General features: G+C 41.6%; 1 protein-coding gene across 1 annotated transcript in view; it reads right to left on the bottom strand.

Moving 5' to 3' along the window:
- Positions 1 to 17,397, bottom strand: part of PLPPR4 (phospholipid phosphatase related 4) — a 63,876-nt gene that overhangs the window by 24,278 nt on the left and 22,201 nt on the right. The window contains exon 2 of the mRNA XM_084848215.1: positions 2,991 to 3,176. Within this exon, the coding sequence (XP_084704341.1) occupies positions 2,991 to 3,176 (186 nt within the window). The remainder of the gene's footprint in view (positions 1 to 2,990; positions 3,177 to 17,397) is intronic.

Below are 17,397 nucleotides of genomic sequence, written 5' to 3'. Positions count from 1 at the left end.
GAGACATTTAACAGCACAGGTAGAACTTTTGTATCACATGATGTTATTCAGATGCAAAACTCATTTAGCTGCCAGTCATCAACTAATGTATATGCATGAACCAGCCCTGAATCACTTAATGCTGTCTCTTTTTTGGTTGGAAGTATAACCACAAAGATTCTGCCAACCTAGCAGTTCGAAAGCAAGAAATTGCAAGTAGATAAATAGGTACCGCCTCGGCAGGAAAGGTAACAGCGTTCTGTGCACCTCGGTGTTCAGTCATGCCGGCCACATGACCACGGAAGCGTCTTCGGACAGCGCTCTTCGGCTTAGAAACGGGGATGACCACCGCACCCTAGAGTCGGACACGACTGGTTGGGGACACCTTTACCTTTTTATAACCACAAAGAAGTGGATTCTAGCCACCCATAATCAGGTGTGTTTCCCAAGTATTTTAAGTAGAAAGGCTTACAGGCAAAAACAAATATTTTATTTTTTTAAACCTTTGTTTTCAAGTTGTAATTAAAATTGTGGAAACCATTAGAAAACTGGCGATACAGTACACCTGCTGGTGTGTGAGGGTACCGTGGTTTGACATTGTTGCTAAACCAGTAACCTCTTTCCAGTCGCACTGTGTATCTTAACAGATTTTTCTTATTTCCCTTACAGTAAAATAAGGGCAGTGAAGGTTGTATAATTCTATGAGAATGTAGATGGTAAGGGGGACTTAGGGGATTCTGTAAGCTAAGAGCTACTCTCAAAAATAGCATCTAACAATATAATCTGTCTCAGTTTAGCCATTATGATGATGTGGATTTGATCAAGAACAACTGGTGGGATCTTAAATTAACATTTTTATTTTTGCAGAGTTCTCAGTTGCTTTTGGCAGTTATGCCTGAAGGTTCCACTTAAAAGAGACACATTTTTCTATTACAGAAAAATGATGTGAGAAACAACATTTATTTTAATACACCTTCTTGCCGACCTTGACCTCTGAGGAAACAACAACGGCAGCTGTACGGAGGAACCGTACTAGTTTACAGAGCAAACTTTCCCAACCGGGTGCCCTCCAGATGTTTTGGCCTACAACTCCCATCAGCATCAGCCAGCATGGCCAATGGTAATGGATGATGAGAACTGTAGTCCAAAAATCTGGAGGGCCCCACCCTGTCTGGAGGGCGTTACCCTGTCCCAGACCATGCAACAGAGGACTCAGAACGAGATTTAAAGGTCCTTTCCAAACCATTCTGGGGTCCCATACCACTCTTGTTCATATGCCCCAACCTCTTCCTCTTTCAAATATAAGCAGACACCAAGACCTTAATTCAAGCCAAAGCTCAGACTCGGAGCATGTGAAGTAGTAATAAAAAGGCTATCTCTGAAAATGTGCATAATACAGTTCTGTCACCAGTAGGGCTGAGCTGAAGCATTGCTAAGCTCATACTTCAGAGAGAAATGTGGGAGGCAGTGGAGTGAAATGCCATCTAGAAAAAAAAAATTCAACTGTACTTTAAAATTAAATGCCTGCTCCAGCATGAATCTGCCTGTAAACTACAGTCATCCTCAGAGGCCCAGGTCTTTGTTCTGCCTCCAAGGAGGTATGGCTGGCTGTAACAAGAGCTAGGGGCTTCCTGGTGTAGCACCCCAGTTGTGGAACCCTCTCTCTAGAGAGGGTCAACTGGCCCCTTTGTTGATGGTTTTCAGATGGGGCAGTCAGGGTGCTTTTATTTTGCTCACTTCTAAGGGGTATTTAACTATATTTTAACTTTGCCACCTGTTTGATTTTGTCTGTTTTTATTGGTTTTAATTTTTATTGCATCAAGATTGTGTTTTGATTGTTACGAACCATGTTGGGGACTCTTGTGGGGGCTGAAAGGTGGTATATAATTGTTTCTATAAGCAAATAAAATAAGTAACTGTGCTTCTTCTATGGCTGTTTACAAACTTTGTAGCCACAGAAGAAGGGAGCGCAGCCCAGCGCTGGAAGACAGGGAAGGTTACCCATCTGCCTAGGCAACTACCCAACTCCCCGTATCATCTTACACCTGCAGTCCACAGCTTGCAGTACAGTGCCGGAAGAGAAGATGGTATCCTTCCATTACCTAGCTAATTGGGTGACTCTGCCTCTCCACTTCCACTGTGCTGTGATTTGCAGTCCACTTGTGCACTACAGAACTCAGTGCAAGTCCATGGGAACTGAGCTCACCTCTTTGGCCCTAGCTTTGCCTCTCCTCTTCACATCCCCACCCTGTTTCCTTTTTGTGGGGATGGTGGGACAGAAGACTGGGAACCGATTCATATATATTTTGATTAACTGCATAGTCTCCTTTACACAACACCACTTGAATATGTATATACATATACCTGTGTATTGATTTTAACATTCTTTTGAGATTCCATTTGGTTTTTGGGACAGTTCTTTTTTTAAAAAAAACCTTGACTTATAGGGCAATATCCTTATAGGGCAATATCCTTCGCTGCCTATGTGGCAGCGGACTCCACTGCTAGAGCAACGTGGAGCTAGCACTTTGTAAAGAAACTGGAAACAAGCAGAAATGCTCATTTCCGGAAAGGGGCAGGTCAGTGAAGCTTGTAGAAGGGAGCTCTGCTGACTTGTCTCAATCTGGAAATGTGTGTGTCTGGGGTTCTTTTATGATATGCGAATTCCCCGTCATGCTAATGGTGGGTCCTACTGGCATAAGAGAATGAATGGAAGCACAGTAGTAGTATAGGATACTTGCCCAAAGTCATTTTATCCAGACTATTTTAAACACGGAGTTTGACCATATCAGTTTCTTGATATTGGAGGAGTAAGTGTCTATCCAGATGAAACATGGATTGCGTAAACAGAATCCAGGCTATGCACATGTAACTGCCTGTTTGTAAGTCTGTGGACTTATACAAGCCCTCACTAACGAAACCTAGAACCTGGCCTTCTCCTGAGGTGCTGACACTATTTTGAAAGAGAGCACTGCAAGGCATTAACAGAAGTGGAATTTTCCACAACTCACCGTAATAGCAGGTGCCGCAAAAGCCAAACTGAGCAACATCAGAAACGGAACAGCTTCCTGTGACGGTTCAATGTAGGGCATACTCAGACTCCTGTCATAACAGCTGAATCCGGAGTGAACAGGCTTGAAAACATCAGTAAGCTCAAGGAAATAGAGGCTCACAACAGAAGATGCCAGTATGGGCAGCTGGGAAGGAAGAATGAAAATGAGTTGTTAAAAGCAATGCCTATGTTTTGGGTCAGATCTGCAATCTATACGCATTCAGTTAACAAAAAGACCTCTTGGTTTAATACGTTGCATTAATGGTTTTCCTTGTTGACTCAGGCTCCAAAAATGCTGGGAAGTTACAGCTGTTCAGGGCATGTCATTTAGGAAATAGGAATATGGGATGGTATCCTACACTTTGGCTGGTCCCAGCTTCACCACTACCCTGGAGCTGGAGGTCTGCCAGTAGTTGACCTTAGCCCCAGATGTGTCTGTTCACCGGAATCGACTGATGAAATCTATGCCTTTAAAGCTATCATGTAACTCAAACTACCTTTCCATGTTACAAGGCCTCAACTGCTACTTCAATTTTACTCTAAAGGACAGGGGCCCTAATTTGGACTGGGACTCTAATGCCCGCAATTTCAATTGTGAAATAGTGATTGCTTTATGGATGAATATTTTGCAACAGAAATTGCAGGCCCCCCCCAAATCTGGAACCGGCCCATAGCGAGTTGTGTGTGTGTGCGTGCATGTGGGTGGGTGTTAAAGCCCTTCTTCTGAAATCATTTGTCTTAGGTAGATAGATTGGGCCTGCCTACTCCACACAACATTCTCTCCTGTTTCCTTGGTAACCAGCTGCATTCATTTCCATTTTGTATCGCCTCCCTCCTGGCCAAAATTAATTGGGCACTTGTGAAACATATGCTACCAGAGGATAAAATGGGCCAGAGAATCGCATTTTTAATAAAAACTGCAATTGCCTTGTACTACCACTACGGCAACGCACATACTAGCCATTCTGCCTGACAAACAGTTTCTCAAAAGACGCAGTACAAACAGAGAAATTGGTTGATAAATTTAACCCCAGAAAAATCTATGAACAACCTCCAGCCTGAGAATACCTATGAAACTGTTGGAGGTTACTCCTCAAACTTTAAACGCCTATAAATAAGCTATTTGATACTGTTTCTACCTCAACACTGGCATGGGCCATTCTCAAACCAACCTCTCCTACACTTCCAAATTTCAGATCAATCCTCTCAGTTGCTTTCCAAACATGAGTCATAGAACCTACTCCCCCATTCTCCCATTTCTGGTTATAGTGGTGCAATGCGAGTTGTCCTACTCATCTTTAACATAGGTCCACAACTGTAGCCCTGTAATAGTGAACTCATAACTTGCTGAGTTATGATGGCTATATAGCCAAAACAGGGCTACTGAGAATGAAGAAGGAAATAGCATGGCGGAACTCCAAAGTTTGCAGAAACTGAAAACAATATTCAGTGAAAAGAAGGTAAGGGGGCAAAATCGTCCAAAAATAGCCCAGTGGGGACTGAGCCTGCTAAATGGGTCACAGAATGCTGAGTATCTTTTGGGGAGTGTGTGTGTGGAAATGGAAAACCTGGGGGGAAAGTGGAACGGAGTACACTGAACAGGATCTTTCCATAGTGTAATATTTTGTAGTAGGTTTCACTTGTACAAACTATCACTGTAGTGGTAACAGTGGGCATGATTCAACAAAAATAAGCATGTTTAAGTCCTATGGGTTAAAATGAGGGAGAGTTAAGCACACGATTGTTTACCAATTCACCTATTGAAATCGGTGTGAATTGAAAGTTCTTAACTTTGGCTTGTCACACCCCGTCTTTATAATAATACTATGCATTTATATCAGCCTTCCCCAACCTGTTGCCTTCTCTAGATGTGCTGGACTATAACTCCCAGCATGCCCCATACAGGCTGGGGCATACTGGGAGATGTAGTCTAACATATCTGGAGGGCATCAGGTTAATTTAAGTACTTGGGGCAAGGTTAGCATACTTAAGATGAATGTCTTGCCACAGGTCATTTATGTATTACAAAGTATTCCTTTATATATTTCCCAAACATATTTTCAAAAACTTTATTCAGCATTTCAGAAGTTTATTTAGGGAGGTGGGTGGGCAGGTGGGTGTCTCCTCCCTGTTTTTCTTTGAAGGTGCAGTTGTCAATTAAAGAGGGCAGATTCAATTTTCCAGATCTTAATTTATATCATAAAGCTTATTTGTTAACCTGCACTAATGACTGGAAAACAATCTTTTATTTTAATACGCCTCTATGTGTATGGCTCCACTAACAATTTTAGCAGCAAGAGAGATTTGGAATGCAATGCTAAGTCTCGTCAGCTGCAGTTTGATTCATATTCTCATGCTAAATTAACTTTATGGGAGAATCCAGTTTTGAAAATAGAGAGACCTTTTATGTGGAGGAGTTGGGCTGATAATGGAATTTATACTTTACATCAGTGAACAGGTTTTGATGAAGAATTTTTTTTTTATCATTTTCGGTATAGTGGATTAGATATCATTACCATCTAGTGCTAGTTGGCAGTACATTCAGGTTCAGCATTTGTTGGAGTCTATATACTCCATTGCTTCAGCACTTTTTGTACTGTTGAATTAAAGATAAGCCTGTAATAGCTACTTATAAAAGCCTTTTGGAATGTGGTACGGTACACGTTCAGAAGGTCAGAGATGAATGGCATGATGAATTGGAATGCTCTATGCAGTCTAATCAATGGAAGGTTGCCTTAGCTTCCATATGTACTACTTCTGTAGATTTAAAACGGAGACTGATTCAACAGAAAAGGATTTATAATGTATATTGCACACCACAGAGGCTCGTTAAGCAGCAGCTGGCTAGCTTAGCTAGATGCGGGCAATATAATGAGGACAATGCCTCGTTGAGGCATATCATATGGGCATGTCCCACACTGGCTTCCTTTTGGTTGGAAGTTATTGTTCATATAAATGTTGTTCTTGAAAAATCTGTGATAACAGCGGGTGTTAAAAGGCTTTTAAATTACATCCCTGTGATGTGGGGATTAACAGATGGACAGCAAAAGTGGATACTGAGAGACCTTATAGTTGCAAAGAGACTTGTACTTCAAACTTGGAAGGATAAACACCCATCACCTATTACTCAAAGGACTGAAGATCTCACTGCTCTTGCTAAATTTGAGCGTTTCTCCCCATCAAAGTTGTATGGATGCTTATTTAGATATATGGACTGCTTATATTTTTTATATATATATTCAAATACATATATATTTGACGTTAATATATTAATGTATATATTTGAAATGGAAGTGTTAAATCCTTTCCCCCCTCTTTTTGTGTTCTTTTTTGGGGGGTGATGGATTTCCTCTTTTTTGGCGATATGTGGCTACCTCAGTATGTCACATTACATGTATATTTTTGTAGCACAGCACTGAAAAATGAGACCAGGATCTTCCGCCATCGCAAAATTCTGACAATCAAAAGGAAAGTTTAAATGGTTTTCAGCTATAGTATTCATTCATTCATTCCAACAATTTATATTCCACCTTGTACCGACGATGTACAAGGCAGCATACGATTAAAAAATAAAACAACAACAACAGAACTGCCAATAAGAGAGCAAATTATTAAAATAACAGTAATTAAAAGCACACTCCTAGGCATGCTACTCAGAGATTAGATCCACTGGCTTCAATGGGCTTTACTCCTGTGTAAATGTGTATAGGATTGCAGCCCCAAACACCATACAACTGAAAGCATGCCAGAATAAAAATATTGCTGGAGGGTAACCATGTTAGTCTATTGCAGCAAAAACAATGAAGAGACTGGTGGCACCTTAAAGACTAACAAATGTATTCTGGCATAAATTATCATGGATTAGAGCCCACTTCACCAGATGCATGGAATATTATGAAGGGTTTCAGGTCTATATACAGTACATATGGCGGTGAGAGGAAGAACTGTAAACTTCAAGATCTGAAGAAAATTTAGGATGCAATCCTATCCATGTTTAGACAGAAGAAAGTCCTACAACTCCCAGCATTCCCTAGCCAGTTGCTGGGAGTTGTAGTTTTTCTGTCTACACATGCATAGGATTGAGCCCTAAACTGAATGCACAAAGTACTGCTAGCCAGTATACTTGGTCTAACCTCTCAACAATCACACAAGCACATGCCAATGATAGGAAGACTTCCAGAAAATATAGCAAGATTGAAAGATACCTTTCCTGAGATCCCCTTGGATTGTCCTGAAGATGGCCCTGGGCTGTGGGGAAACTCCAGCAGTTACTGTGAAAGGAACCTTGAAAAAAGCTAGGTGTGGGTCACTGCTTCAGCTGGAACAGGGACCTAGGTAGTCAGAAGAGGTGTTCTGAGAAGATTTGGCTTTTGGACAGAATTCTGGGTTCCGTGGCTTAAAAGTGATTTCCAAAAAGGAAGAGAGAGCAGCCAGGGATTCTGAGCTTGTCGTGCAACAGAAGCGTACAGTACCAGAACCTCGGGAAGGGCAGGAACTTCTGTAGCTTGCTATAAACCAGGTGCGTGTGGTGTCAGGACCTTAAGAAGGGCCAGAAACCAAAATGATTGCACCAAAGAAGTGAGACCCCAAGAGCCAATGGACCTGGCAAGGATTACCGGAACACTGGGGACTTGAAGTCCAGAGTTTATATAGTGTTTTTAGATAAAGGCAAACAAAAGGTGCAAATATACTGGATCAACCTTAGACAAAACAGGCTGTAGAGGAGGAAGATTACTTTAGTCAAAGAATGCAGTAGTCTCAATAGGGCGGACTCCTTTTCCCAAATCTTACTCGGGATAGGCTCAATCTCATCAAGGCAGCATCTTCCTGAAGTCCTGTGCACCAGTGGTGGGAATTTCTGCGCGACACTCATACTGATCAGTAATACTGCAACACCTCAGAGGTATGTGACTCTCTGCCTGGGGTGTCATTATGGCCAGCTCCTGGTAATGTGCCTTCATCTAAACATGAAGCACTCAGTTTGGGTGTGGCTTTATTAAGTCATATTGCTGCATTTTCATCCTGAGTACATGACCAGATGCTACAAGATTGCTTGCTTTGGCCTCCTTGTCCACTCCAGCTTGGAGATGTGAGTCTTGTCTCTGCTCAGGGTACCAGGCTGAGCCCATTAAACCAGCAGCACACAATTTCAGAGTACTAGGGCAAAGTGTCTCTTAGGCTCCACTGCTGGGCACCCTGCCAAGATCACTTCTAAATCAGGTTGCCTGATGTACTCTTAATACACCAGAGACTATCAATCTGTTAACTTTCATAGCAAAACGGCAGCTTCTGCATGGCAACTGGATCCCATGCCATATCACTAAAGTTTGAAATGGGGCTACAGCGTGGGATGGATGGATGCCAACACACAGTGAAACATTTTTGGTGTTAGCTTAATATCTATCTATCTATCTATCTATCTATCTATCTATCTATCTATCTAATCTATCATCTATTAATTAAATTTCTTAATCATCCATCTGGCTGGTCACCCGGCCACTCTGGGTGATGTAGAATAATACAAACAGTTTAAAAACAATAAAATTACACATTAAAACATCATTTTCTAAAATTTCCCTAGCCCACCCCAAATGCTTGCCTGAACAACCAAGTTTTCAATGTGTGGTGGAAGCTCATTAAAGAGGAGGCATGGCAGAGTTCCCTAGGGAGGGAGTTCCACAAGTGGGGGCCTCTATAGAGAAGGCCCTCTCCCTCGTCCTCACCAGCCTAGCTGTCTTGGCTGATGGGACAGAGAGAAGGCCATCCGAGGCTGATCTTGTTGAGAGGCCTGTCTGGTGTTGCTGTAGGCACTCCTTAAAATATGAACAGGGTGGCGGGGAGGTCAGTGGCTTTGTAACTCACTGCAAAGCACCAAATACCGAAATACAGATCGTTCATTAAAGTTTTCCATTAAACATTAAATTGATCAAACTTAAGAAACTTTAATAAATAATCTAACGTTTATACAATTTGAAAACAACAACAGGTACTTGCCAAATGCCGTAGTGCCTTTGAGCTCACTGGCCAGAATACTGGAGGAGGTTCACTTCTTACTGAAAAACGAGGAAGGAGTTTGTATGCATGTTTTCTTTATATATATTTCCGTACATAAAAGTCTAGTTGTTTCTTTTAAATGAAAGGTGACGTTTCAAGGAAGGAAACTAAATTAGACCTGAAGGGGAATAGGTGATTTACGCCTCGCCTCTCTGATTTCTATGGCCCTGGCCAAAGGATATGGTGACTACTTCCACATTAGCATCACAGGCCCACAGAGATGTACTGGCATGGGAATTAACTATTTATTTATTTATAAATGTAAATGAATCCTGTGCAGTGCAGCCCTCTGGTGGAAATGCAACATCTCAACTTTCTTTTACCCTGATGAGCCACTGTAAAGAGATTCTGAGGGGACAGTGTAAAAGAAGAGAGAGATGGTGAGGTGAGATGCTGATACTGTGAGGGGAGCAAAGGAAGCAGACATTGTAAAGGACGGTTCTGAAGAAACTATGAAGAGACAGAGATGGAAAAGAGATGTCCTGAGGAGGCTGAGAAAAGACGAAGGAAGAGAGCAGCAGCATTATTATTCTTTTAGCTAGTTACCAGTCAGCAGCAGCCCCACCACCAACTGCTAGAAATTGGAGCTTAGTACGGGTATCTCTAGTTCTGGACTGCGCAACTTGAGACACGTTTGAAGACAGAGGGCAAGATCCAACAGGGGCCATGCATGCGTGGCCAGCCCCGCCGGTGGTGGTCCGCACATGCCCAGCCCTGCTGGTCACAGTCCACACTCGGCGCCTATGGCTTGTGGCTGTGATGTAGTGCCCCCTGAAATTAGCATAAATGCTCATTTCTGGAAGGGGCAAGTCATGCCTTCCAGAAATGAGCATTTCCACTCTTTCGGGGCTTGCCCCTGGAAACGAAACATCGTGGCTATGAACGGTAGAGGCTGCTCATGGACTGTGACCGGTGGGGCTGGCCACACACGCGAGGCCCCTACTGGATCCTGCCCATAACCTACATTTGTGGACCATATCACTTTTGGATCCCCCTCCCTCTATTTTATGCTTGAATATAGCATAAAATATTTAGAGTTTTACTTTAAATTGTTCATTCATTTGAACGTTTGTTTTGCTTTCTCCCTCCTTTCCTCCCTTTCCTGTTAAATAAATCCTAGTTCTTGTTCTTTTTTTTCTTTTTTTTAAAGTATCTAAGTTGCTTGCTGGTTCCCCCCAACCCCTTTTCAGGTAATAGAGGACTTGGGGTCAGCATCCGTATCCTTCACCATTACTGTATGGACCCAGGTCCCATAGTTTTCCACAACCACAGGATTGCTGGTAGGGAAAGTGGAGTTACCTATGCTTTGCTGTCATGGCCCTCTAGGGGCACTTACAGCATTTTACATCACTTTTTTTTTTTTAAAGAACACTATAAAATACATTACAATTACATTTAAAAAATCGACCGCAAAATGAATTAGGAACAGAAGAGCCAGATCAAGACCTTAAACAAACCCTTCTCAGGAGCTTTTTGTTTTACTGATCCTTACATGTTTCCCCATTTCAAATACTACCAGTGTAGCGTGGGACCCATCTATATCACAAAGATAACGTAACAGTATTGGTGTTGATCCTTTGAACAGAGTTTTGACTGCAAGATGGGACCCATATGAAAACTGATTTTAATTCAAATGCAAAGTTAAAATTCAATGACAGTCTGCACCAGATGCTTTTCTAAATCCCTAACATACAGCATGTAGCACTGCCTTTAATCCATTCAATATTTAAAATGGCAATTAACTGTGCATAAGCTGATTTAGAGCATGGTGCACATCAACTGCATAAGCAGGGGTCCACAAATAGAGTTGCCAGACCTCCAGTGGTGATCATTTCTTTTGTTTGGGCCACTTCCCACTCATGCCCCAGACGAAGTGAGAGACCTGCCCCCGCTCCCCTGAGTTCTCCAGAGATTGCAGGAAACTCAGAGTGGGTGCAGTCTTTTCATTTCATGGTGGATGCTGTGCTAGACAAGAACTAGTCTCATTTTTTATGAACTTTGAAGAGAGGCAGAGTAGCCACTTCAAAACCTAATGCAAGTTGAAAGACAGAACCACCCTCAATTTCTACACACATGCCTGGGGACTTGAGCGGGAGCATTAGGTCTGTGATAACCACAAATAATGGACGGTTGTTACAAAGACAAGTAAAAATGTGTGGAAGCCTGTGCATAAGACCCATGAACACTGGATTTTGTGCACAAGTATAATTGTGACTGACAGCTGCAGTTTTCCAGTTACTTTTCTCCTACTATTTAATTTCTTCAAACTCTTCAGAGAAAGATCCAATCTTTTTTTTTTAAAAAAACGGACAACTATAAGCAACTAATTCTGAACCCTCAGAATAGGTAGGGTTAGGAAGAAATCCAAAGAATGGGTTGGATCCAGATTTAGCCATACTTAGAGTAGATGAATTGGAATCAATGGAACTTAAGGTAGTCATGGTAGTCTGTTGATTTCAATGGGTTTACTTTACCTATGACTACATTTCGATCCAACCCAATGATATATTTTCAGTGCAGTCCTATACACGAAGTACATATGTGCCACTGAGTTCAATGAGATTTACTCCCAGGCAAATGTGTATAGGACTGCAGCCACAGTCTCACTGGGGATACATTCTTCTGAAGGGATGTCACTCATTGAGATTATCTATTTACAGGGCTATATATTCTCTCCTACTGTTTTTGTTTTGTTTTGCAATTCTGGAATCATATTAACAAAACAATTCCCTTCAAAATTCAGCAGCTAGTACACAAACCTGAACAGTTTTAAAATCAGCATGCAGACACTAGCAATAACATTTTGTGGTGCGACAAGTTTCACCCATTGCACTTCATAACTTTAAAGAATTCCTTCAGCCAATGTTATTATATTTTAAACAGAAAACAATAAAAATGTTATATGAACCTTTAAAAAAATTAGGAGCTGAAAACATTTGAAATTTGCCAAGAATTATAATTTGCCATTAAAATTTTTAATACAAAATGTTCAATCTGAAAGGTGAGGTAAGCTTTCACGTCAAAATGTGTGTGCTTTAAGACTTCTTGGCATCACTTCATAGTTTTGAGTCAAAAATAGGATGTCATGAGTTATCAGCTGTCAAATATTGCTAAAATTAAATAGCCATTGTATATTGTCTACTTAAATACTACCACATACTGGCCTAGTTCAAACATAATGCTAACCCATGGTTTGGGTTGTTGAATTTTGGGTTGCTGTGATGTGCAGATGTGGTTGTGCTAATAAACCATGGTTTGTTAACCACAAACAACACAGAAAGAGAACCCATGGTTTGTGGTTGGGTTGTGAACTCTGGATTGTTTAAACTATGGATTATCATTATGTGCAAACCCAGAACTGTGCGGTGTTCATGGGTTGTTTCCCCAAGCTACAGAGGTGGTGGGCAAGAGCAGTAAAAAACCCCAGCTGCTCTGCATGCCAGAACTACAGCTCTGGAAAGACATTTGGGATACAGGGAGTTGAGGGTGGAAGAGGAAGGAAAGAACCCAGGGACTGAGAAAATCAACCACAGTTTGTTCAGTCATCTGCCAAACAAACCCTGGGCAGGGCAACACACCATGGGTTAGCGTTATGTGCAAACCAGGCATATTCCATTGCAGTCAGCTATCTAATACTGGCTTTATCAGATTACATTACTTGTTAGTCATAAATAAGATGTTAAATATCAAATATTTAGATACCAGGTATCAAAACAGATATAAAATATTCCATGTATATTCAATAAATATTTGAATTTTCAGAGAATATCCAGGGAATATCAGACATCCAATTTGTAGGGGAGGATTTTTGAAAGCAAATTTGTTTCAGCTGTACTCAAAAAGAAATATATAGCTCCATTCCATTCTTTTTGGCTTCCTGCTGAAACTAATATAGTAAGACTAGATATACAGAGTACTGCAGCAATTCTAAGTATCCCAACACCCAATCCTGAACACATCAATGGAATATATATTCATATTGGGATTGGTATATAATTTAAAAGAAAGTTTCATCAACATCGGGTTGATATACTTTCACAAAAATGTGTTCAAGACTGAAATTCCAGTCAGGTAAGCCTGTAACTGAAGACTGGATGTGGCAATAAGGAATTCAGGGTGCAATCTTATGTAGACATTAAAAAGTCCTACAACTCCCAGCAACCCCCAGCCATCATGGCTGGCTGGGAATGCTGGGAGTTTTAGTTTTCTGTTTAAACATGCATAGGATTGCACTCTCACTGAATCTATATAGGACTTCATTTTCAGACATTGATTCCTAGATACATTTGTTTGGAAGTACTTCACATTGTGAAAAGTACTTCCACATATGTATGCTTAAAATTGCAGCCTGGAAATCTACTCCTATATCTATAGGCCAGGATGCATCGGCTATCTGAAATGGCCTATGTATACAGAAGAGGGGGTGTGTGTGTGAAAATTTTCCTTGAATCACCTTTAGAAACCCAACAGTAGTAACCTCTAATCTGACGTGCAGAGTTTATTTACTTATTTATTCATGTTATTTATAAGATTTGTTAGGTAACAGCTTTCAGGGCAACATAGTATAAACACAAGAATAAAATCCATATTTGTCTGGGAAGTGGAAAACCTCAAGAGTATGCACTGAGACATTTGTGCAGACCTCTCTCCACATGGGTGTGCAGTGGCGCACACAGAACCTTGAACATACACGGCTATTTTAGAATTCTATGTGAGGCAAATGGAGCAAGCCCATCCCGCTATGTTCCTTGCCAGCTAAAATAGTTTCATGAGTTTTCTGTTTGTTTTACAATGACTCAGCCATTATGGTTGTCTTAGCATAATGGCTCTGTAAGGCTAAAAAGGTTTTGATGAATGTATGCAGATGAGTCATTCCCTGTCTTCCCCCACCATGCCATTTGAATCCCTTTCTATCCATTTCTGTAGGATGCCTGCTATGTCATATCTGGCTGATGATGTTGCATAATTCCATGCTAAATAAATATTTGTGACACTGTGCAAATACTTGCATGCAGAGGGGCGTATGAACACATGACGCATACTGGTCCAGGCCATTGATCTATGTAGCCCGGTGCTGTCTACTCTAAGACTGGAGCTGCTCTTAGGAACGTAGGAAGCTGCCTTATCCTAAACCCTAGAATTGTCCCCAAAGTCAGACCTTTGGTCCACCTAGTGCAGTGTAGTCTTCGCTGACTGGCAGCTGCTCTTCAGGGTGTCAGGCAGGAATTTTCCCAGCCCCACCTGGAGATGCCAGGAATCGAATCTGGGACCTTCTGCAAGCAAAGCAGGTGCTCTGTTACTGAGCTATGGCCCCTTTCCCTCTTGAGGGTCTCAGATAGAGATCTCCCTCTGTCCAGCTACCTGAGATCATTTGACTGGAGATGCTGAGATCCACCTGGGATATTCTGCCAGAAAAGTAGGTGCTTTTATCCCCAATCCAAGGAGTTTCCAGATGCAAAGAATCTTTGACTGCAGAGTTGGGAAAGGCTGAGATTTTGAAGAGCTTCCACCCATCGGAAAAGTAAGACTGGGCTGGATGGACCAATGCTTTGACTTAGTATAAGGCAGATTCATATTGGGTTATGTTCCGGTCTAGTTTCACTGAGGGCAAAACTGCACCTATGCTGCCAAATTCCTTTCTGAGCACACCCTTAGTTATTTTGAATTTTATTGCAGGAAGTGGGACCTGCAATGAAGTGTTGTAATATGGAGTGCTCCTTTTCAAGGTTCCAGCCAGCCATCTCCTTTTCCAGGATAGTATGTTCCATTCATCCTCCCTTGGTTTTTCATCCCGCCCCCAACAGTCAGTCAGCATTCCATGCCACTGAGCATGCTCAGTCCTCGTTTAGCTATTTTGTCCCCCCCCCACAAAAGTATGTCTGCAAACTTGGGGTTCCCCCAAGTATGCTGATACCTCCCTCCTGTCTCTGGATGGTGCTGTTTTGGCTACATAAAGATCCACACTCAGAGAATGGGTTTGCTATTAGTATATATTATATAGGATATTCTGACCATTTTTTTTAAAGCATGGAAGTGTTATCTATCACAAGGGTGGGGAATTTGTTGTTGGACTACAACTCCCATTATCCCTAACAATTGGCCATACTGCCTGGAGTCCAATAGCTGGGGAGCCTCAAGTTTCCCACCCCTTGTCTATCACATTATAATTCATAATTATGGAGCAGTTCTTAAATATACTGGATTGTATGCAGACTTGCACCAGCAAAAGTCTGAACTCACTGCAGTCCCATGTACCATATCCTAGGCCTTCCTGAGAAGATGTTGCTCTGGGAGATGCAGGAGGTGGGGAAAAGGAAGTGGGAAAGCCACCTTGAATCCATCAAAAGACAGCTGAAGATGTTTTGCTTGAGGTGGAACAACAAATGGTACCCTCCCCTCCCCACAAGTCAAGGCACATAGAACTTAAGGTGATTCAGTTATACAGGCACTTGAGGGAGAAAATCCAACAAGCACATTTCCATTTCCTTGGCTGTGAAAATACAACGATAATAAATTAAATAACTAACAATTTCATGCCTGAAATGGTCTCCTCACTCTACCTAATGGCAGGGTCGGCAGTTGCCCTCACACAAATTTGGATACAACCCAGTGTTTGCTGAACCTATTAAAATGCTTTTTCAGGCCTTTCTCTTAGTAACACATCTTTAAAAATAAAAAAGGCTGACGAAAAAACAAAACGCATGTTCCACGGTCTAAAAGTTACAAGTGGCTATTTGAACTTATGCATATTTATTGGGTGTGCTGCTTTGGGCAGCAGGACTTTTGCAATTACAGGCATAAACTTCAAACACCTTGAGCATGTCAAACATAATTAGATGGCATAAGGTGCACTGCATTCATTGCAAAGTAGAAAACCCTTTTTTTGGTGTCAAATTGGAATTTTAAGGACAGACACAGGCAAAACAGAAGTGGGCTAATATGGCTTCACTTTAGTTGGTTGATGGAGAGAGAGTTTAACAATTAACCCTTGCTCCTGTTTGAAATGTATTGCTGAGAAGTAAGTGAAACGTTGACCCACTGGGATCAGGGAAAAGGCACTAATTGGTTTCTAAGTACTCAGAGAAATACTGTATCCTGCACACCGCATTACCAGCATATCGGTTGATTCAGAGAAAAAACAATAAAAGCACAATCCTATGCATGTCTACGCAGAAGTAACTCCTGTTGAGTTCAATGGGCCTTATACCCAGGTGAGTGTGCATAGGATTGCAGCCTACATTTGTGATCCTAAACACTTTTGCTGGGAAGAAGTTATGGGAAAGACAGTGGCCTTCCTTAGTTCCCAGTGAATGTAGCTGAAAATGATCAGTATACTTAATAAGCTAGACTCTGGAATGGTTAAGAGTTCTTTTTAGTTTTTCACAAGTGCAGTAGTAAATATAGGACCAGCATCATTATGCTAGGGCCAAGGAAACTACAGTTCAAAAGCAAGCCCACTCCTGCATCAAAAACATAAAACTAGAAATGATTCTGCTATGTCTTCAGATGCTGCTAGGTATTAATTATTCTCCTGAGATTGACTGGCAACCGATTCAGGACTAATGAAAGGATATACTTCATGAAACACACACTTTTGTCTGCAGAACTCATGACCAAAGGATGATCAATCTCATAAGTACTTTTTTTTAAAAAGGGTTTCAATAAATTAAAGGATTTCATTTAATTCAATAAATCCACACAGGATTAGGGTGGCAAAACCGAAAAAAAGAGGGCACTACTTTGCATGTGATAATCTATATGTACAGGTAAAAATTTAGAAGAAATAAGTATAACTTAAAAAGAAATCCATTGCATCTCACCATGGTGGAGAAGACTGTGACCCGGCAACCTGTGTGCTTGTTGCTCAGTCAACTGTTGAGGTGCTAAGTATTGATAAGCAACTTCAAGGCCCCTGCTGCTCTTCTCTTTATGGTTCTTTGACTTCAAACCAGACTGTCAGACTGGCCTCTGTAAAGTAGGCCACCAGGGTAAGTCAGTTAGGGAGCAACCCTATACTCCCTTGGGAGGTCACTGAGGGGCTGTTATTTATTTATTTATTACATTTATATCCCGCCTTTTTCCTCCTTAAGGAACCCAAGGTGGCGTACATAATCATCCTCCTCTTCTCCATTTTTTCCTCGCAACAACCACCCTGTGAGGTAGGTTGGGTTGAAAGTCTGTGACTGGCCCAAAGTGACCCAGTGAGCTTCAATGGCCAAGTGGGGACTGGAACCCAGATCTCCCAAGTCCCAGTCCAACACTCTAGCTACTACATCACACTGGCTCTTGTTAGAAGTGGCGGATCTCCCATT

This window comes from Heloderma suspectum, chromosome 4, assembly GCF_057233095.1.
Source record: "Heloderma suspectum isolate Gila_16-S chromosome 4, 16-S_ref, whole genome shotgun sequence".
Lineage (NCBI taxonomy): Eukaryota > Metazoa > Chordata > Lepidosauria > Squamata > Helodermatidae > Heloderma > Heloderma suspectum.
Note: the sequence above shows the minus strand (reverse complement) of the source record. Positions and strands in the feature narration are given on the sequence as shown.